Source organism: Balaenoptera ricei, chromosome 19 (genome assembly GCF_028023285.1).
Source record: "Balaenoptera ricei isolate mBalRic1 chromosome 19, mBalRic1.hap2, whole genome shotgun sequence".
NCBI lineage: Eukaryota > Metazoa > Chordata > Mammalia > Artiodactyla > Balaenopteridae > Balaenoptera > Balaenoptera ricei.
Window position 1 is genome coordinate 30,032,405 of NC_082657.1, and position 22,720 is coordinate 30,055,124.

Below are 22,720 nucleotides of genomic sequence, written 5' to 3' on the forward strand. Positions count from 1 at the left end.
GCCTCACTGATGCGCCCAGGAGACAATGTGTGGTGTTAGCTGCAAGAACACAGGCTTTGGATCAGAGACCAGGGTTCAGGGGTGATTGTGGACAAGATATCTCACTGCCCTGGGCCTTGATTTTCACATCTATAAAATGGGGCTGATAGTACTTGGCTGGCAGGATTGTTGCAAGGATCAAATATCCAGGTATTTGCCGTCTGGACCATCTGTTGATGAAAACATGCGTTTTTACCAATTCTATGTAGCAAAGAGTTTTATATCTATGGAAACTCAGGCCCAGTGAGCATAGAACCCAGGCCTCCTGATTGTTACCTTCTGCTACCCAGGGGTTCTCAAACCCAGCTGTACAGACCCAGGGTACTTAAAGGAGCCCAAAACCAACCTACGTCTGACCCTCCCCAACAGATCGATTCGGAATCTCCTGTTTTGTAACGGCCCCCACTCGAGTCCCACGTACAGCCAGCATCTGCTCCTGGAGCGCGAGGAGTCGCCTCCCCAGTCTGCTTCCCCCCGCCCCGCGCCCCCCACGAGGTCTGGTGGCCACAGGGTCATGTTTCTTCCCACCCCCAATCCAGGACTGGTACCATCAGTCCTATGACTGCGTGTGTGTCATGTTTGCATCCGTGCCGGACTTCAAAGTATTCTACACGGAGTGCGACGTCAACAAGGAAGGGCTGGAGTGCCTGCGCCTGTTGAACGAGATCATAGCTGACTTTGACGAGGTAAGGCCTCCACACAGCCTGGAGAGGGCAGGGTGGGGCCGGGGGCACCCTGCGCCCACTGAACACGTGTGCTGCGGCGCCCCTGGGGAGAACACATGGTACACAAATTATAAAAAGTACCTATGCGTTTGTTGTTTTGTTTTTTCACTATGTAACTTATCTTCTCTGTGAGGGGCAGCTTGCTTAGATTTAGGTTGTAGAATAGTTTGATTTCCTGCTAAGCCCCTGCTAGCAACCTGTTTCAAAGGAAGTCACTCAGTTTGGGCTTAACTCTTAGCTGCAAATATTCGACATTCCTGTGTAGATACTGTTGGGCGGGGTGTTTGCTCCTTAGCAGGAATGAGACCAGATGAGAATGGAAGAGACAGGGAATGTCAGGGAACAGAGATGAGAGGGAGCAGCAGGGAGAGAACCCAGAGGCTGTGTCCCCACCTGTACAGAGGTGTGAACTCGGGTGGGAAGGGCCCCGCATGAGAAATCTTTGCATTAGGAGTGGTGGTGGGAGGGAATCCTACACCCTTCTCAGAATCTGGGACAGGCCTGGGCTGCAGCTGTGTTGTATGGCCTGCTTCCTTTCGTCTTACAGCTGCTGTTAAAGCCCAAGTTCAGCGGTGTGGAGAAGATCAAGACCATCGGCAGCACGTACATGGCAGCTGCAGGGCTCAGCATCCCCTCGGGGCACGAGAACCAGGTACCCAGGCAATCGGGTGGTCTCATGTCCCAGCCCCAGACCAACACTGTACTTAGAGGGGGCACCTGTCCGTACCCCTCCTATGAGGGAAGGGCAGAGGAGCTCACGGCTCAGCCTGAGGGAGCGTTTTGGTGGAGGGGTTGGGGCAGGCGGCCCCTCACCAGGAGGGGAGCTTAGGTGGGGGAGCAGGTCCTAGACCCTCTGTGGAGGAGCCTCGGTACACCTCTGCCCATCAGCGGCCCCCCGGGGGTTTCGTGCCCGGGCCGGCACACAGCGCTCAGCAGGTCAGGGTGCTCTGGCGCGTCCGTCTGACAGCCGGCGGAGGCAGGAGGACGGGGTGCGAGTGGCCCTGGCCCCACGGCGTGCTCTGTCCTGCAGGACCTCGAGCGGCAGCACGCCCACATCGGCATCATGGTGGAGTTCAGCACCGCCCTGATGAGCAAGCTGGATGGCATCAACCGGCACTCCTTCAACTCCTTCCGCCTCCGAGTTGGTGAGGCCCTGGGAAGGCGGGCTGGGCCTGAGCTCTGGGTGGGACTGTGCAGCTCCCGCCTCCTGGCAAACCCACTCTCAGTCCGGTGTATGTTGCCATCTGCTATGAGAAGTTTTAGAAATCCCTTTCTGATCTGAAAACCCCAGTGACTGGGTAATAAGAATTCTCTGCATACTATTTATGAAGTTACCTTGGCAAGTTTTAAGTAAATAGGAATATATCACTGCGGGGAATGGAAAGCCCAAATCCCTGGCTGTAAAGAGGTGACCTTAAATACATTGAGAACAAAGCAAAATCATTAACCTAAGTAGTCACTGTTAGCTAACAGGGTCAGTGCTCAAAGCCCATTTACTGTTCAAGAGGAGATGAGTAGATACAGGAAGTGTTCACAGTGGACGCAGGTTTCACATCCAGCACAGCCTGAAAACTGCCGAGGGAGCGCTCTCCTCCCATCCCAAGTACCGCCTCCCGTCAGACTCAGGAAGCACCCTTCCAACCTTCACTTTAGTTGTTTTGTCAACGCTTTCTGTGGTTGCCGGGTGGATTCCGTGGCCTTATAAGCCTGAGGCTTTGCCTCTATGATCTGCTAACTGCAAACATGTTCTTTAGGCATAAACCATGGGCCCGTGATTGCTGGAGTGATTGGGGCACGAAAACCTCAGTACGACATCTGGGGAAACACGGTCAATGTTGCCAGTCGAATGGAGAGCACCGGAGAACTTGGGAAAATCCAGGTAAAAGCTCACCTGGGGAAACCTGTGCCCACGGGGGAGAGAACTTCCCAGAGGTGAGGGAGCCCGGGCATCAGTCAGCTGTGGGATTCTAGCCACAAAATTCGTGAGGGAAACCAGACCCTGTCGGCCGATTTCTCTTCATCCCTCCCACAGCAGATTTTCTTTCTGCTTCTGAAGACTTAGGTTTCTTTTCCTTTTCAGGTTACTGAAGAGACATGTACCATCCTCCAGGGACTAGGTTATTCTTGTGAATGCCGTGGACTGATTAACGTCAAAGGCAAAGGCGAACTGCGGACTTACTTTGTCTGTACGGATACTGCCAAGTTTCAAGGGTTGGGGCTGAACTGAGAGTTTTAGGTAGGTGCAGAACATGCTGGAAGCCGATTTCCTTCCCTGAAGCAAGCCAGGGGGAAGGCTCAGCCCCACGTCAGTCACAAAGGCAGTCCAAGGGTTTGGCCATTACCACCCCTAGTAGGTGGTTGTGCATGGCTTCCTTGAACTGGCACTAGAGGATTTCTCAGCTTGAGGCGACCACCAAGCCTTACACACAGGCAGCCAGAACCTCTGTGCTGTCGGAGTCTGCAACTCGGCCTCCGGCACAGCAGAGAACGGCTCATTTGTGAGTTTTAGACCCTCATTTCCCCAGGTGCTGTGGAGGAGACCTCAGAGCATGACCTGGAGAACCCCGCCCACCCCTACTCCCCCTTGGCCTGTGAGCTGCACAGGCGAGACTCCTTTTTCTTTTCTTGTCCAGGATGGGTGGAGACTCCTTTCTCCCCAGCAGAACAGCTACAAGAGTCCACGTTTCTCATACAGGCATTCTGGTCAAGAGTTGAAAGGGTGTTTGTTTGTTTTAAATCTATAAATGGTTTCAAACAATAGGGAGAAAACCCCACAGTGGACACTTCTTACTTCTTGTCATCTTTGGCATGTGTCTGTTGTAAATGGATACATTGTTAATGGAGGTATTTATTATCCTTTAAATGACTTCTGAGATGCTAGACAAATCATCTTCTCTGCAGTGTAGTCTCTGCCTTTGTGACCACTGACACATACGTGGGACCACGGTCCAGTGTGAGCATATGGGATCAGCTCAGCTGTGGATGGAGCCCAGAGCAATGTGGCTCACAGCAGGCAGGCAAGGAGTGTCACAGCCTTGGCTCTGAATCAAACAACTTTGAAGCCAGAATTTTGAGATTAGGTTTAATGAGAAAAGCCTAGAAAATAAGGTATAAGCTCTTAGCCCTTCCTTGACTCCTCATGCATTTTTGAGCACCCGCTGCAACCTCCAACTCTTAGCTTTATACTGGAAAGGAATGGAGTCCGTGTGGAGAGAAGCCTGTAGTTCTTTCTTTCCTTCAAGTCCTCATAGCTAGCTTTGCAGAGCTTCAACACTAAGAGGATCTACTCAGCATCAGCACGTGTAGAGATTCCTGTATCTGGGAAGCCAGCCCTCTCACAGGTGCTCGGATGTTCTTGTTCTGAACCGAATGAATCAAGGCAAGTGAAAAAGCCAGGTCTGTGAGGTGGTGTCTTACAGCACTTTAGCTCCAAAAGAATGGAAAGAAGTCTACCTATGTTGTTTCAAGGTGAGAAATAACCGAACTGCCCATTCCTTTTTCTGAACTGACTTCATTACCTCATAACCACAGTATCCCCGGGGTTTCTAATAAATACAGCTGAATTTCACTATATAGCAGGAATTCTTAGCCAGAAGTCATCCCTGAACTCCCCTGAAATTACACAGAAAATCTTGCATACGTGAGGCTTCAAAAGATCACACAACGTTGCAGACAGGTGACTAAGCAGCCAGGTCTGCCTGGGACGGAGGGCTGTGGGGTGAGCTGGCACCCCAGCCACGGGCAGGGAGGGACTGGAGCCGAAGCTGCTGCCTGCTGGTGCTGTGTCTTGTTGGGGGCTGGGTGGGCTCTTGGCAGAGCTGATGCTCTGCATGAAACTGGAATAGGTAGGAATAAATCACAAGAACTTGCTGGCCTAAAGGAATTTCATTGTGAAAACGCTGGTAAGGGAAATAAGCTGTACTTAAACTGCCTTTTTTACACACCAATTCTTCATCTAAGTACTATGCTGAAATCTGTACCCTTAAAATCAGGAGTGACCAGGGCTGCTCAACAGGGCTCTCCTGGGAAGTCGGGAAGGTTCTGTCACTGATATGGTGTAGACACACATCAGTGTGCTGGGCCTCTCTGAGGTGGACATACTTCTGCTCTTGCAATATGCAAATTACTTTTTTCCTCCAGCAAAGAAATCCCAGTTGGGAGTTTTAAAAAATAATTGGTTACCATTCATGTATTTTTCTTTCACTGTGCTCAGATGATAAGAATATTAAGTTTTGAGTTTCTGATGATCAGATCATAGTGTATAACTAACTGACCATAAAAATCACTTATTTTTCATAAATTTGTTTTCCAATTACCAAGTCATTTCTTCACAGGTGTCATTTTGCTTTATGACAAGTATCTTTCCTAACACTGACCTTCTCTATGGGTCAGGGACCTGCTTCAAATTTCTACTGAGGTGGCCTCACTGATGCTAGTGAAAATCACACCTGAAGTTGTCTGGTTTACTTATTAAGAAAATTTCCTGACAAGATCATTAGCCACTGTATACATTGTGTATATGTACAGAAATATGCTTTGAGAAAGTACATGCAAATGACTAGGGGTTATTCTGTATACTGAATATTTATAGACCTGTAACATTTGTTTCAAAATGTTATAATTTCATTTTTATAAAGCAACGGTGTTTCTCCTTTGTTTGGCTTTTCATAGATTAAATTAGCAATTTGGAAAACCTGATGTCGTAAGGTGTTTTGAATTTAAATGTTTTCTTGGTCTTCGGGAACTTACCTTATTAGCTAAGTAGATCTAAAGTTTGAGTCGGTTACTGCCTGAATTATATTTGAGAGACAAACTCTAAAAAGACTTGATAAATACATATTTGAACTGATTCTTTAATTCTCTTGGCATATGATTTCAAGTATGTTTTTGAAAGATTAGGTCATCTTAACTCTCTTGAGAGACTGAATTTTCCTTCACCCTACTTGTTAAGTGTTAGTTTTCAAAGTCAAGAAACTAATAAAGTAGCTTCCTGCCTGGGTGTTTTACAGAAGGGCTCCATGCAGTCTGAGTAGGGTCTTAAGCTTAATTTGTTCACTGAACTAGGCTACAGTCTAGTGCCTGGTTATAGAAGAGGACCACATCATCGTCTCCTACTTAAGTAATTAGACTGCTTGGGCACTTGACCTTTGCATTTCAGGTAAAAGTAAATGAGTATTAGTTTAGGAGGCACGGCAGAGGCAGAGGTGACCTGTGAGAAACAGTAAATAGAAACGTAAACTTTCCTTTAAGCTTGCTGATTTCCTTATGTATTCATGGATGATTTAGTTTGTTATCTTATTTGGCTTATCCTTTTACTGTAGTTCCAAATAACCCTCTGACAAATGGCAAAAACAAACCGAAAAGGAACACTAGACAAGTTAGTGCTATGAAGCTCCTGATATGTTTTGTTTTGTTTTTGTGGTGGTGGGAAGCCCCTAATCCTTCTACATAAGGACATCATTCCCAACAGGTATATAGGGGACACACTAGTAAATTCTAAAGGTATTTTAAGTGTATTTGTTTTCATGGTATAACAATGGAAAATCTCACTGGATGGGGATTTTAAAGAAGAGTTTCTCAGTCATGGTGCTGCCTGTGAAACGTAAGGAAGCAGCACTATCACTGCTCTGCGAGAACTCTGCCCAGGTCTACTCGCACCCACTTTCTGCTCAGTATGGCAACAGGTCAAAATCATTCATTCCTCACAAGGCCACTTTTTAAATAAATCATCAAGGTGAAATCTGGTAAGTCAGGAACCATTTGGTTATAATTTCCTTAATGAGAAGTACGGCAGATGTGGAAAACTGAGGGATTTCAGTTATTTGGGGAACTTCAATGGATGGCCATAAAAAGGCTGTTTTATTTTCTGAGCTTTTCTCTATCATTTCCTCCTCAGATTTAGCCCCAGGGAAAGGTGAAGGGGTAACTTAGCTGATACGCACACTACAGCTCACAGTCCCAGGTTCAGCTTTATTACCTAACACAAGTCCAATCTCTGGAACATTAAAATTAATTGTTCCAAAGTTTAATTAAAAACACAATTTACAAATATTTAATATCTTCTGAAAAAGCATTTCCAAGTTAAGAATGAAAAAAATATATACATAATATATAATCAAATACCAGTTAGCTTCAAATCCCATCAGGTCCACACTCAGTAACATCAGTCTTTTTAGGTTCTTCAAAATCTGGAAGAAAAAAACCCCCTTCATTCAGTACTTTTTTCCTTTTAATTAAAAAAGGTATGTGAAGGTAAAAAGAGTAACTGTTGACAGCCCTTCTTTACTATGTTCAAGGTTAAAGACTAGGTGCATCACTGTGGCTTTTTTTGGCAAATGTGTGAAATCTTTATTCCTTAAACAAGATGGAAAGAAAACTAAATAGTTTATATGTTAACAGCAGAGACAAAACTTTTCAGATGTTACTTGGAGGGGGAAGACCAATGTTTACTTTTACTCACACTTAGCCCTCCACTCTACCGGAGACACAGGGCACGTACCTTCTGTTAAATCTACAAAGTTGTTTTCAACCACCGTGGAGGGGATGGAAATCCCCATTGCTTTTCGGACTCCATACATGCTTACAATATCACCTGGAGTTACTTGCTGTGCAAGTTCTTTAAGGTTATTGGTCACTTGTTCAGCTGGAAAGAAAAATCAACATAAAGACAGTTCAAGGTACTGAAATGTGGTTCCTTTAGATAACTTAAAAAAACAAAACAAAAGCCCAATAAATATATAAGTGGAAAAAAATAAACTGTCCATGGTATTCACTTCAGTGTTACTTTATTGTGGTATCACTACTCAGAAATTTTCCCTTTAAGCACCCTTATTCTCCTACCAGAGGTACAACATACCAAGATGCATTTCTCTGTATGAGGGACCCAAGAGACAGATCATGTTGGGAGGGGGTCTGGTGCTCAAACGCTCATTCTGGGCTTCCTGGAGCTCTCTGAGCAGTTTGGTGGTCTCATCAAGTTTCCTCTGGAACACTTCAGCTTCTGTGTGGTAAGAAAAATAACTTACTAAGGACAACATGGACATACTTGTACGTGATCTTGTGCAATAAATTGAGTACTATGCTCTGGGGTTTTGCTATTTATTGGTTAGTCTTCTCAAAGGAGTAATCCCCCTCAAATGAAATCAACACCACAGACACACTTTACTATTCCACTGAAGCATGGCCAGTCAAGATGTTCCTGTAGTGAATGGCTATGTTAATCTGTGCTACTGTGACATTAAATCTTGACTGCCTGTGTCGTGAAGTATTTCCTTCAAACCCTCTGGAGACACTTACCTTCCGAGTCAAAAACTTCAACTGGAGCTCCAAAGTTTGTTACTGCTTTCAGTGCTGTAAGCCTGTCTTGATTATTGGAGTCTAAATGCCCTGTTGGTTCGATTTCTGTAATCTGCTTTAAAAAAAAAAAGATTAATTGAGCTTGCTAAGCCCTGATAGTGCTAGAATGAGAAATTAAGAAGATGGCTTGTGTTTATAAGCCAAGCTATTTCACCTATTTAGAGTTATAATTCTGATGCCTATAAAAACCTTTAAAATGCCATTCCCAAATCCTGGCAAAAGTGTCCATAAATCACACTTCTCGGTAATGGAATGGTGTGTCTTACACAATCTGCATCAGTTGTTTCATCACCACTCTAAAGATAAAAGCCTCGTTACTGCCGACTCTGTGAAGCGCTTTTGGTGACTGTTGACAAGGCTGCAGTTTGTGAGGTTCACAGGCAGTGTTTCAGTCCATACACTTGCACTCCCCTGTGGTAGATCTTGAACATAATAAGATACTTCCTGGGGCTTCCCTGGTGGCGCAGTGGTTGAGAATCTGCCTGCCAATGCAGGGCACACGGGTTCGAGCCCTGGTCTGGGAAGATCCCACATGCCGCGGAGCAACTAGGCCCGTGAGCCACAATTACTGAGCCTGCGTGTCTGGAGCTTGTGCTCCGCAGCAAGAGAGGCCCCAATAGTGAAGAGGCCCACGCACCGCGATGAAGAGTGGCCCCCACTTGCCGCAGCTGGAGAAAGCCCTCGCACAGAAACGAAGACCCAACACAGCCATAAATAAGATAAATAATATTTAAAAAAAAAAGATACTTCCTGGGTCTCCTCCAGGCCCCAAAGCCAGGCTGTAGTATTGCATGGGAGAAGCAAAATCCTAAAAAGGGTGGAGTTTTATTTTTGGAATCACAAGACTCGGAGTTTCCATAACCCCAACACTGCTTTTTAGGAACAGATCAATCCTGACAATGAGTAAACAAAAGTTAATGGTTCCTTTTATACTTTGGTATCGCACTCCGAGCTTGGACAGTCTGAACATCCTATTTCTCTACCGACATACGGGCTAAAAGTGTGTGGTGGAGAAAACCGTATCAGTACATACTGATACTTATGGTTTGCCATTTCGGCTGGGCCCTTACAACTCTATTCAATAAACTTCTTACCCAGCTTTCTTTCCCATTCTGAAGTTTTCTTTCATTCTTGCCGGCTCACCAAGTACATGACCTTGCTTGGCTCCTCTTTCTTGGAAAATGACATGATTTTGTCAGTACCATCTACATTTGCATCTGTCTTTACTTGATCTCACATCTTCAAGTTTTCTTTCCCTTCAAAGAGCTTACGTCTCTCTGATCTTCAATGTCCCAGTTTTCCTCCAGTCATTTAACTCACGGTACCTTTATCTTGTCCCCACCATTTTACTGAAATTACTCTGATTAAGGTTACAAATGACACCTGCTGGTCTCCTCTTACTGGGCTTCTGTGCAGCATCTGACACTGCTGGACTCTTTCCTGCATCAGTCTTCCGTGGTTTTCCCACCTTAACTACTGGTCTCTCCAAGGTTCTGTTCTTTGGCCTTTTCCCAGCCTACGTGTCCTGCCTGGACAATCTCAGTCACCTAATACCTACAATAATTCTACCTTGACACCAATGACTTCCAGATCCACACCTCCACTGATGTCTCAAATCACACTCACCAGCCCTGAAACCGAGTGAAATTTCTTTCCCTGCCAAAGCTGTGCTCCTTTTCCTGTATGTCCAATATGAGCTAACAATACTAATATCTACCTTGTGCAGGTCCTGTCAATTTTATTTCTACTGTATTTCTCTTTATTGTACATCTTCACTCTCTTCCACAGTATTGTTATCTAAGCAAAAAATTAACTAGCAGAAGTCCTATAGCTTTTCACTGGTCCCCTCCCTCCAGCCCCTCTCTCGCCTCCACATTTGATCACAGCAGTCTAACTTCTAAAGTAAAATCTCAACTTCTTAAGCACTGCATATATGACTCATCATTTGGTCCTCAATACCTTTCCTCCTCTCTCCAGGTACCCTGTGGTCACTCACTTTCTGGGTGCTCTGCACATGTGCCTTGCCTGCTCAGATCTATTCAGGTCATTACACATGAAGTTCTACCCACTTCACAAACCTGGGCCTGTGCTGGGGGAACCCTGTTCATCCTTCTAGGCCCAGTTCATCCGGAAGTCCCTCTGTGAGGATCTCCTCAGCTGTCCAAAGCAGCTGGTTTCCCCAACCTGCGTTCCCACAACATGTACATTTACTCTGTACGGTAATTGGCTTTGGCTCCCTTGTTTACGTGTGTGCTTATCTACTGCACTCGCCGCTACTACATTCCCCACAGGCAAAGAAAGTTCTTTGATCTCAGGAGACACTCAATAAATATTTTTCTTTTAAAATAAAAGCTTTATCATTTAGGCTTTTTAGCTTATTCGCCATTTAAATATTTCTTATAAAGAGTAAAAAATATAATCACCTCCATTTCTTTTGCTGTGTCAAGTGTCCTAGTTTGGCCTTCATCTTCAGGAGATGACTGTAAGGATAAAGAAAAACACTTTATTAAAAGATATATAAAAAGGCTAATATCAAGGAAAATAGAAAAACATCAAGAGTTTCACGGCAAGATAAAAGGAATAAGAATATGGATTATCAAAATATAATTTTTTAAACCAAAAATGAATTAGATATAATTATTAGCATTTTGAGAGTATTTTGAGAGTCCAGAGTACATATTACTGGTGACTTCAAGACTGATAGTTCTATGACCAATCAAGAAGCAACACACATGTTTAAGAAGGTACTTGGTAATAGCATACAAGGACCTAAATAAATGGAGTCTTATTTTTAGCAATAGGTGGTTGAAATCTCTGACAAAGAGAAGATAGGAGTACTCCAGGGTGTATTCTGCATGAAAAGAGGCAATACTTGCAGACAGCAGAGAATGTAAAATATTCAAATGCTATAGAGAATGTGAAAACTTCCCATAATCCTAGTCTTCAGAGATACTGTGTATATAAACAATACATGTATCATGCACAAAAATCAATCATGATCTGTTATCTTTTTTTTGTTTTTTTTAAATTGTATCTCTTTTTTTTTTTTTTTTAACTTTTTGGGTTTATTTATTATTTATTTATTTATTTATTTATGGCTGTGTTGGGTCTTCGTTTCTGTGCGAGGGCTTTCTCTAGTTGCGGCAAGTGGGGGCCACTCTTCATCGTGGTGTGTGGGCCTCTCATTATCGTGGCCTCTCTTATTGCGGAGCACAGGCTCCAGACGCGCAGGCTCAGCAATTGCGGCTCACGGGCCTAGTTGCTCCGCGGCATGTGGGATCTTCCCAGACCAGGGCTCGAATCTGTGTCCCCTGCACTGGCAGGCAGACTCTCAACCACTGTGCCACCAGGGAAGCCCTGTTATCTTTTCTTGAAAGGTTATACTGTGATTTATTTAACTGATTCCCAATTTTAAAAAATTATAAACACTGTATTGCTTATATGTAACCTCTATCTTAATTTTCCAGTATAAATTCTAAGAGGAACTGCTGGATCAAAGGGCAAAGGAACTTTAAATTTGAAATATATTGCCATATCAACAAAATGAAAGATATGCAATTTTAGTTCAAGACTTTTAATTAATTCAGGTTAATTGCTGGGAAGGGTATAGTAAAAATATTTTTGAATTGATGTAAAGCTGAATGTTTTTTAGGTTATGTGAAGAAAGCAGTTTATGTGCTAAGATATAAGACTCTACAGCAATTCTCACTGAACTTCAGGCGCTGACTCAGCTTTGCTGACAGGTCACTCAAGGACCAGCAGCCACAGGTACAGCGAGGGCAGAGGACAAGGCAACTACAGTCACAGCCACCAGGAAGAGTTATGACCCCCAGGAGATACAGGGTTCCTCTAACTATGGTGACAAGGACATTCTGGAGACCAACTCTCCTCTACACTGAAGGAACACTTTCTGGTTTTAATCTTTGAGCCAAGTCTCTGAATTATCCCAGATTATGAACTATGCCCAACTGAACTGGAGCTAGTTTACAAGTGTTAATAAAATACAGCAATGAGGAAGCTTTTTACTTTTTTACTTGAGGCTCCACCACTATATTATTACTACGTAATAAGGAAAAGGACATTCCCTATCATTTTAGTCAACTTAATGTCAAACCAGTGAGCAAGACTTCCTTTTTTTGTTAGGGTACATAACACGAGCTGACTTCTGAGTTATAACCCCCATTTTGATTCCTACATTTCCAAGATGAGGAGATAATGACAATCACTGGCCCTCACAGATCCTGGTAGCCGAGTTACTCGTTTCCGTTCATTGTCCTCCACCCATGGTCTCCACCCGGGCTGGGCTGTCTTTTCAGTGCAATGGAGTTCAGCTGTCACACTGGTTAATCCCATGGTTTCATAACACTGATGACTAACACCTGAGGGCCAATGATAAATCACTGTTTCTTTAGCAGCATTCTTACCATCTCCGCCTCCTGCAGGGTTCTAGAATGTCCTCCTTTTGTTAAAACATCCAGTAAACTATCTGCCATAACATATGGATAATCTTGGCATGTGGCCAAAAACTCATGGATGCTGAAAGAGAGTGTGTTGGGAAAGTCATTTTCATACAAATCATCTCCACTGGCGTAATCTTCCTATCACAGCCAACTATTTCATTAGATGCCTTTAATTTATACCCCATCATGTGAAACTTTCCATCTAGACACAACACTGTATTTACATATTTACCAGTGATCAAGTTATCATCACAAGAGAATTAAACAATACCAAGAACACGATGAAAAGGAAATGCTCCTGGGGAAACTTCAAAGAAGAACAAGACCTCAGTGATGGAGGGGATCAGGGCTCAGTCTGTGGAATTCCTTGCCTCTTCCCTAAGGTGATCGTACTCAGCTCAGGACTCTCACAGATACTAAAAGACTCTAAAAGTCACACCTCCAGTTTGGACCACACTCTTTGGACAGCTCCATTTGGAGGTCTAATAGGCTCAAAATGTCCAAAATTGAGTTGCTGGATCTTCCTCCCGAAGTAGTCCTTCTAAAATCTTTCCCTTCTCAGTAAACAGCAATGTCATCGTTTTAGGCTTGGTCTGAAACCCTGGAGTCCTCCTTGACTTTGCTCCCTCACACCCCACTTCAGTGAGTCAAGAAATCCTACTGGCTGACTACTGATCCCCTCTCAGCACCTCAGCCACCACTCTCACGGTCCAGGTCTCACGTGGATTATGACAGCAGTTCCTCTGTTTCTTCCCTTGACCCCCTGCAATCTGTTTTCCACAGAGCAGCCATAGTGATCCTTTTAAAATTATAAGCCAGACTTGGTCACTACTCTGCTCAAAAGCCACCAATATTTTCCCATCTCACTTAGAATAAAACGCCAAGTCCTTATAAAGATCTACTCCCACCAGTTGTTTCCCCTACTCTTCCTGGCCCTTACTGCTCTTCTTGGTCTTTAAATGTGTCAGGCAGGTTTCCACCTCAGGGCCTTCGCACAGCTATTCCACTGGCTGGAATGTTCTTCTTTCAGATGGCAGCAACGTTTGCTTCTTTACTGCCTTCAGTTTTGCCCAATGTTCACTTAGCAAAGCCTTCCTTGACTACCCTATTTAAAACAGCACCCCTCTCCCAATCCTAGTACTCTCTATCTTCCTTTACTTCTTTACTTTTCTTCAAAACACCTGTTACCACCTGACAGGAGGGCATGGGTCTTTGTCAGCATTGTTTTCCAGGGGAATCCCCAGTATCTAGAAGACTGCCTGGAAAACAAGGCACCTGCAATGCCTGTATGTGAGATGCATGGATGAATAATCCTGAAAGAATTTATTCAAGCTGGTGAGAAGAGGTCTAAAGGATATACAAATGGCTTGCTCTTAAACCACAGTCACTGACTAAGGACCCCTGCCTTATAAAAACACTGCCACCACTACCACCATACATGTATAAAAGTGAACAATCCCCCCTTTGTCAGAACACCAGGAGACTGGTTAATCTATTGGGTTAAATTCTTACATATAACGAAAGTTAACAAAGTGCCAGTGTCAAGGAGGAATAACCCAAGCTCAGTGCCCCACCCCAAGCCAGAATCCCAGTAAATCAGGACATTTCATTATGTTGATGGGATGCAAAGTACCCAACATCCTAAATAAGAACACAAAGTTATCTTCCAACAGAAACATTTAATAAGGGATAGTTGAGTGTAACTGCAATGGTCTACTGGTAAGTGATGGGTCAAACAGGCTTGGATGTGGGTTGCCTTAGGAATCGAATCATGTCCTACCTCTTATCTTGGGGAAAATGGGTTGTGGCTTCCCAAACTGATCAAATTTGGAACAACTCACTGACACACAAAACTGTTACAGTAAAGCAGGTGGCACATCAACATTTTGAAGCAACAAGCTCCTGAATTTTAGTAAGTGGAGGTACACAGCATCTTTAAAAAGATATTTTTGTAAGAATTAAAATACTACAGATGCCAACATCAGAAAATATTAGGGAGATACGTTCTTTCTTTAAAATATATAGTCTCTATTAAAGAGCGATGATAACTAAGGGTCTATTTGATTATTGTCAGTTAAAAAAATTACTGAACACATTTTCTACCATTTGAATAACTCTGTAAGTCTATCAATAGATCACTTATGTATATCAATATTTTAGGACAACGTAGCACTCAGAATACTGATGAACTGGTGACTCACCTGAAATCACTCGAGAGGTCAGAGTCTTCCCCATAGGTTGAATAGATTAGATCAGAATCGTCCTTGCTGATATTTGCAAATGTGGAGTCATAATGTGGTGCATAAGAACTGTAGGGTCCATAATTCAAGTATAACACTATTGATAAAAACACACACACACAAAACCACAATACCATTCTTTAACTTGTATGTCAATCTATTTTTTTGTTTATTAAAGATTATTCCCTTCTAACTTTGCTACTTCATTGACTGGCATACAAATCTAGGGTAAACATTTTCTCCAAAACATATCTGGGAAGTCACAACTCAGGTGAATCTTTGCCCGCAAAGGGGCGAGGAAAAAAAAGAAATAACAAAGCTCATTTTGAATACTAATACTGATTTTTCAGGGGCTTCCCTGGTGGCACAGTGGTTAAGAATCCACCTGCCAATGCAGGGGACACGGGTTTGAGCCCTGGTCCAGGAAGATCTCACGTGCTGCGGAGCAACTAAGCCCATGCGCCAGAACTACTGAGCCTGTGCTCTAGAGCCCGCAAGCCACAACTACTGAGCCCACATGCCACAACTACTGAAGCCCGCGCGCCTAGAGCCCGTGCTCCGCAACAAGAGAAGCCACCACAATGAGAAGCCCGCACACCACAACGAAGAGTAGCCCCCGTTCGCCATAACTAGAGAAAGCCCACGCACAGCAACAAAGACCCAACGCAGCCAAAAATAAATTTAGAAAAAAAAAATACTGATTTTTCAGTTTCTTCTTAATAAAATAGCTAATTAATGTTGCAAAAATACCATAAAGAGAGTGCTTCTTTTCCTCAGCTCCTTGAGAAAGAGAGAAGAAAAAACTTGACGACCACGTGGGAGCCTTACCTGGAGTTACCTTGTTCCTTTTATCTTCTTTGAACCCCTGCAAAGTATTCACTCCAGACTGAAGTCTTCCAGCTGTCATTCCCAGTCTCACAGGGCAGTAGCCTGGTTCTAAAACATAAGAGTGAGCACGGTGGCGGCAGCTCAGGTGGCAGTGGTCCAGATGGTGCTCTCGCTCAGCGTCTGTGCGCACACTGCTGCATGCCATCCACGTGACTCTGGGCAGCCCTTGCTCTACCCATTTTTAACATAAGAAAATCTGAGCTTAGAAAGGAAGGAATGTACGTGGGACCAAAATCTGGTCCTTTTCATTATACTCTACTGCAGCCTGGAATTCTTTATAATCGTGTTGCACTTCACTTTAAAAAACATGTTTAAAGTTTTTTAAACATGGACTTTTTTTTTTTAATTTTTAGTTTTTCTTTTGGCCGCACCCCGCAGCATGTGGGATCTTAGTTCCCCCACCAGGGATCAAACCTGCGCCCCCTGCATTGGGAGCGTGGAGTCTTAACCACTGGACAGCCAGGGAAGTCCTGAAGGTCGGATCTTTTAACGTTAAGACGATGGAAGTAAACCAGTAGAAAAGGTCAAGTAAAAGACTAAGGGAAAATACATGATTAAAGACAAGAACTCATAATATATTCAGGATAAGTTAATCTGAATTAGTTTGAGGAAGACTTGCACTGCAGGGAAGAATAGCCTTCAACGATGTGATGTCTGTAAACCAGGAACGAACCCCTGTAATGATGCTAGAAATCTGTGATACAAGCATAAGAACTGAGAAGGATGGTATCAGGACAAAACGTGGTCTCTAACAAAATCCAACAGAAAGGACATTTTCTCTTGAAGAAGAGATGAGATGATTTTTGTAGCATGACCACCCTGGAATAGAGTCTACTGCCACATGTGATCAGTGTGATAAAATAAAAGCACTTGTGAGAAACTTCAAACACCTAAATCAGATCTTCTTTCCTTGGTAAGCAGTCTGGAATTTGGTGTCCCAATTGGTACTAGTGCCTCCAACCAGGAGGATGCAGCTGAGACAGGGGCATCTTCTACCTTAAACCAGTAAACTGGCCTCCTGGGGGAGCTGCTGTGTGTGTGAGGAGTCAAGTCAGCGTTGGCCACATCTGATAACGCCTACAGAAGCAGGAAATCCAGAAAACCAGACCAAGAGCAGAGACCAGACCCCAAGTACAAAGAAAGGGGCAGATCTTAGGGTGTGACCTAAATCAACTTAGTTGCATCACCAAATTTTCATCACGGCTATACTAGAGAGAGCAATGCTCTCAATCCTGTGGCATTTTCTTTTTCTCCCTGTGGCATTTTCTTTGACCCAAGACCCTAAAACATTCTTATGAAAAGTTCATATAAAAGTAAAAAATGAGTTTTGTTTTGAAAACATAGCACCAGTTCCTTTTCTTCTAAGTAAAGGAGGCTATTAATGTTCTCCTTCAGCATTTCAAGAGTGGAATGCAATGCTCAAAGAGAACATTGACAGGCTTGCATCAAATGCATCAAGCTCTTCTCTGCTTCAAGGTGTTTTTTTTAACCTGTTATTCCCCAATCCCTTACTCACCATTTTGGGATCAACCTCTCTGACCCCCAGACACTAGATAGGTATATCCTGTTACTACTCTGCTGCTCTGCTCCTCTGATGTACTGATTCATGGTGGACAAGTTGCCATCTCTTTACATGATTCTTTTTGTTTGGGTCCTCCTTTCCCCACTCCACAGAACGTAAGAGGGACTTGTCTCTTCATGTTTTGCTCCCTTTTTATACCTAGCTCCATCTCAAGCTCCTAAGACAGTGTCTTGCTCCTAGCAAACAATAAATAACGGAGACTATTTCCTGAAGTGCAGGAATTTTGTCATTATTCATTTTTGTATCTCCAATTAACTCTCTCCTAATGGCAGTAGGATAACAGATATTTATAAAATATTCTCATGCTTATCACATGATTTTCCCCCCTCAGATGAATGACATAAATTTCCCATTCTTACACCAAGGTTTAAAATATTCCCTATACTATCTCCATTAAAATATCATTTGAGAAAATGTAAGTATGACTTGAGTTTCTAAAAGTGATTCCCAACCTTTATAAACTTTCTATCAACCACACTGAAAGATATGTCATTAACTATATATTATTCCATTCCCATTAAGGTACTACATGGCATATGTATTCATTTTATTCCCTGAAATTAAAAAGTCAAGTTAAATTTATTATGCCATAGTCTGAGGGTTTTGAGATACTTCAGGAAATAACTGAGCCTTTATACCAGAGTCTCTTAAAACCAGGGCTAGAAATGACTGCCTAATATTTTGGCTTTGCTAATGGTGGGTATGATATTCCAGGCACTTTATATTTTAAAGAAAACTTGATCTGTAGTACTTATTTGGGATGAAATAAAGTTAGGCTAGCTGTTAGCATGAAGTACACGATGATGCCTAGCCAAGTTCTTTACGGATGATAATACAGTTAGGTTTATCAATATTCAGACTTGTTGCTTTAAAATGTTAACCCAGGTTACTGCTCTTTGCCAAATTAGCATCAAGTTCATGCACAGTCTAATTCTGTGAACTTACCTCCTACAACAGGATCCACAGGATGGAGAAGTCCCAATGTTGTTGTTCCATCTGGTTTTCTCCTTTCAAATTCACACTGCAACGACCCAAAGTATTCAAATGGCATGAACAGTTTTATATACCATATGTACATATGCTGCTCATCAGAAAACCTTACCTTAGTTTAGTCAAACTAATATTACAGGTAGCGATCATCATTATACTCAGATATCAACTTTCACACCTGTCTCCATGCACACAGGTGTTGATGGGTTAAAGAAATGAAGGTAAGAGAAATCTCAGAATTTTGAAGAGCTGTGTGGGTCCTTAAGGTCACCGAGTTCTGTTCACTCTATTAAAAAAGGATACTGAAGGCCAGGGAAGGGGAGTGACTTGCCCAAAGTCATGTATTAATTCATTTGGTTTTAGAACCAACGTGCTATACAATATGACTTGAAAAGACCAGTACATAAATGTTTTCTTTGTAAGCCTTAAGTCTGTGGTTCATTTTCCAACTTTAGAACACATTAACATCACTTAAAAAAAACAAACAAACCCAAATCCCTCTATCCAGTGACAGAGGATAATACTATGTACTTTACAAACCAAGTATATTATTACGTTTTCTTTTTGTGAGTGTTCTCCTTCAGAGCTCTATGGCAGATATGGATTAAAAGTACACAAGCAACTTAAAAACTGAAAGTTTCAGACCACCTGAATCAGTAGGTAATGAAAAGAAAGGAAAAGCTTGATCACCTGACTATTTACAAGCCGCCTGGTCAGCTTTCCTCCAGATTCCTTAACAATGCGGTCAATCTGCTCCTGCTCTCTTTCTAAATTATTGCTTTTAAATTTATCTTCAAGTACATCTTTGTCTTTCCTGAAAACACACATTAGTACTAAGTAAAAAAAAAAAGATAAGATGAAAACATTAAAATGTAATTCCAAATATGAATACAACTAAAGCGGAGAAATTTGCGCTACTGACACCAATTAAAACTTTGTTCCTTAATGACCTGGTAAGGGGCCCTAATAACACACCAACAGTAAGGCAAACCAAGTAGGTTGGTTAGTTCCCTCCCTTTTTGTGTCCAGTGTTACTTGCTTTAAACTTTTTTCTTAGAAGATTCACAAAAATGAAACTCCACCTCAAATATGTTTTAAAAGGGGAGGGGCGCACAATTTGTTTTACAATTTGTTTTATTAAGTCCAATTTTTAAAATTAAAATTTAAAATAAACGTACATTTAAAATGTATAAATCTTAGAAATATAACAAAAACTTGTCACAAGTTTACTTTCTTTGCATTATGACAGCAGAAATCCCACACTGCTAAACCCTTCTCCCAGGGTTGACAGCGAGGTGCTGGGCATCAGAGTAGGCAGTGGTGTGAGCGGGATATACACGACTGCGTCTGGCCATGCCAGCTGCTGCCCGGTAGGACCAGTGGCTCATTACTGCTCCTACCAGTTGACACTGAGTGGAAAACATGCACACGTCTCAGTGACAGCCATCTGTTTAGAAGGTAGCTTTAACTGTGCTTAGGCTTAATTAAGTACGGTCTCAACTCCTTTGTGGAATGAAATAATGAATACACACTTTTTTCTTAAACAAATAGTTCTATTAAAATAAACTCACAGACAATATGAGTCCCTAAAGGTAATTTACTGGTTTTAAAACTACTTTCATACAGAATAGACATTCAGAACTATTTTCTGAACTGTGTTTGGACAATTCCATGTAATGCTTTGTATGAGAAGAGGGGTATCAAATCATCAAAATGGACTTTCAGGACAAAACCCAACCAACCATGGACCCAAGGCAGGCCCCCCAATCAGTATTTTCTCCCGATACTGGTGTGAAAAAGACAGCTTAACCTTAATATTGCAAAGATTCTTTACTTTTTATTTTCCTTATTGGGACTCTTGAAGCCTTGTGCCTCAGTGTCTCCAGAGTCTTCCCTCTCTCTTGGCCAGCAGCCGCTGTCCTCCCCACTCTGCGAGGTGTCTGTTCTATCTTTCTGCTTTCGACTTTTTTGCAAGTCTGCCATGAAGTCTATGCTCTGCTTCAGGCTCTGAATTCTCTCCTAAAAATATTCAAGGATATTCTTATTGAATGTTTGTCATTCATTTTGAAAGTAATGCATTTTTTCCCCCACAAGAGTTTGCACTTACCCTATTAACTGGGGAAGAAAAAAAATTAAATGTGATCATACCAACAGAGTAGAATATTTAGGAACCAGGACAATAAAGTCTATTCCTTCAATGCAGATAATTTCCAATGTAAGAGAATGCTTTATAACTCTGTTGCATCATCAAAAAGTTCACAGAAGAGAAAGTGTGAATAAATACTAAGTATTCTTTGCAGTACTAAATTTAAAAAGTAAAATTTAGTTTAATAGGATGTTAAAGTTTTATATTTAACAGAATGGTTTTATCTTCTGACATTTAAGAATTATCAGGTATTTAAAACCTAGAGCATGTGAACATGTAAAGATCCCTTACATTCTGGTATCCTGGGATGATCAATGATGATTCTGGCATTTTTCTCTGTGTGAAAACATGCCTCAAGGAGAATAAAAAGGCTGCTAGCATAGTTTCTTTTTCAGAGTGCATAATGTTCTAACCAAAGAAGTATTGTTTCTGTTTTGTGAAACGTGCTGAATTTTCCACTGCATTGATATGCTGTGAAATTTTCATGGTGGTTAAGGACTTGAGGTTTCTGGACAAATGTTAAAGAGGCAGATTTGTTCCCAGTGACTACTCTGCCTTTTAGTTCTGAGTGTTGTCACTGGATAAAATATGGACTGCAGTCTCCTCAGGGCTGCACAGCAACAGCAGGGTAGACTTCTGTGGAATAATAGAAACTAGAACTGGAAAGGACCGGCGGTCATTCAAATAAGAACACTGTAGCCCAGAAATGCTAAATGACTCACCTAAAGTCACAGAACCAGTGACTAAGACCAGGCCTCTTGTCTCTCACGATGGGGACTTTCCTCATCATACTCTGCTGTATTAGCAGTACAGACTGAGAGCCTCAAGAAATGGACCCTGCTATTTTTACTGGACTATAATTTTAAAATAATCTTAAAACTATTTAAGCAATATATTTTATGGCAGACAAAGATATGGGTAGAGAAAAAAATAAATACCTTGTTAATTTATTATCCAGAGAGGAAAAGTGTTAACAGGTTTAACATTCTAGTATTTTTCTAAGCATTACACATATTAACAAATTGGAATTATAATAAACATTTTGTAACAGCAAAGTTTTTTTTCAGTTAATAAATTGCAAGTATCTCCCCTCTGTATCATTAAATATTCTTTAAAATATTCTTCACAACTGTATAGTATTTCATCCCATGTACATCTCATGGTTTAATTAACGACCCTTACTGGACATTTAGCTTATTTCCAAGTTTCTGCTATTATAAATAAAAGTCTCCAGGAATCTCTATCTCTTTAGAATAATCCTAGGAGTAAAAATACTAGGTCAAAGAGAATGAGTATTTTTAAGGTTTCTGATGTCTACTACCAAACTGCTTTCTAGAAAAACTGTAACAATTAATAGTATTTGAAAGTTTCACCAGTGTTTGAAATTTTCTCTGAATCCCTGGCAAACTGATTAGTACTATTAAAAAAAAATTACTAATTTGATTTTTAAAAACAGGTTTTAATACACACTTAAAAAATATTAGTGTGTGATTCTTTCTGTGTGCATTTACTGGCCATTTGTGTTTCCCCCTGTGCATGTCACTTAAGCCATTTCTTACTCATCTATTTCTAGCACCTGAAATGGAGGTTGGCACATATTAGGCACTCAATAAATGCTGGTTAAATGAATGGGCTTAGATCACAAAGTTCTCAGTAACCTTTTAATTTCCATTCTAGAGTTTTATAAATCAGAACCTACATTTAAGAACATTTTCAGATTTTTAGAAAAACATAATATGCATAAAATTAAAATAATTCAATTAGAGAAATTTTCTAAATTTCAACACAAGTCATGGAAAAAAATTGAGTTTAATTAATTTTAATTTGAAAGCAATGTCTTTCTTTTTTGGTAACTAAAATGTCTTCAAGTCAGCATACTGTTTATTAATTCTCAATTTTACTAATGACTAAAGGGTTTGATTCTTTGCCATTGATAACAGCTAACACCTACTGAGTGCTCACTCACACAGCAGGTATAATTTTATAAGGTTAAGTACTACTGTTATGCCATTTTACATGATGGGAAAAAGGCTGAGAAAGGTTACATGGCCTACCTAACATCATACAGAGTCTCAATAACACAGCCAGGACCTGAACCTTGATTAGTCTGATCCAAAGCCACTATGCTATGAATAGTACTGTTTATACTATAATGCAGCATTTAGTATTTATTTGGAAGATCAAAAGAATTATTCTGCATATGTCTACTTTTTATAAAAATAACACATCTACTAATAGTCACCTAATAGTCACTACTTGTGTGTAACTGAAAAAATGATGAATGACTGCTCTAC

General features: G+C 41.7%; 2 protein-coding genes across 8 annotated transcripts in view; one reads left to right on the top strand and one right to left on the bottom strand.

Annotated features, from left to right (window-relative positions):
• Positions 1 to 3,339, top strand: part of ADCY7 (adenylate cyclase 7) — a 58,495-nt gene extending 55,156 nt beyond the window's left edge. The window contains exons 23-27 of one of the 2 annotated variants that reach the window (XM_059905846.1): positions 579 to 725; positions 1,312 to 1,416; positions 1,795 to 1,909; positions 2,519 to 2,643; positions 2,845 to 3,339. In XM_059905846.1, coding sequence (XP_059761829.1) covers positions 579 to 725; positions 1,312 to 1,416; positions 1,795 to 1,909; positions 2,519 to 2,643; positions 2,845 to 2,991 — 639 coding nt within the window. In that variant the 3' untranslated portion in view covers positions 2,992 to 3,339. Of the gene's footprint in view, positions 1 to 578; positions 726 to 1,311; positions 1,417 to 1,794; positions 1,910 to 2,518; positions 2,644 to 2,844 lie in introns of those variants that run through there. The other variant, XM_059905847.1, reaches the window with a different exon arrangement.
• A 554-nt stretch (positions 3,340 to 3,893) lies between these two features.
• Positions 3,894 to 22,720, bottom strand: part of BRD7 (bromodomain containing 7) — a 46,700-nt gene continuing 27,873 nt past the window's right edge. For 2 of the 6 annotated variants that reach the window (XM_059905848.1, XM_059905851.1), the window contains 11 exons: positions 20,115 to 20,299; positions 18,971 to 19,094; positions 18,236 to 18,311; positions 15,649 to 15,756; positions 14,782 to 14,917; positions 12,545 to 12,656; positions 10,544 to 10,600; positions 8,061 to 8,175; positions 7,621 to 7,764; positions 7,264 to 7,407; positions 6,715 to 6,952 (listed from right to left, as the gene is read on the bottom strand). In XM_059905848.1, the coding sequence (XP_059761831.1) occupies positions 6,897 to 6,952; positions 7,264 to 7,407; positions 7,621 to 7,764; positions 8,061 to 8,175; positions 10,544 to 10,600; positions 12,545 to 12,656; positions 14,782 to 14,917; positions 15,649 to 15,756; positions 18,236 to 18,311; positions 18,971 to 19,094; positions 20,115 to 20,299 (1,257 nt within the window). In that variant the 3' untranslated portion in view covers positions 6,715 to 6,896. Of the gene's footprint in view, positions 4,125 to 6,714; positions 6,953 to 7,263; positions 7,408 to 7,620; positions 7,765 to 8,060; positions 8,176 to 10,543; positions 10,601 to 12,544; positions 12,657 to 14,781; positions 14,918 to 15,648; positions 15,757 to 18,235; positions 18,312 to 18,970; positions 19,095 to 20,114; positions 20,300 to 22,720 lie in introns of those variants that run through there. The other 4 variants (XM_059905850.1, XM_059905853.1, XM_059905849.1 and 1 more) reach the window with 3 other exon arrangements.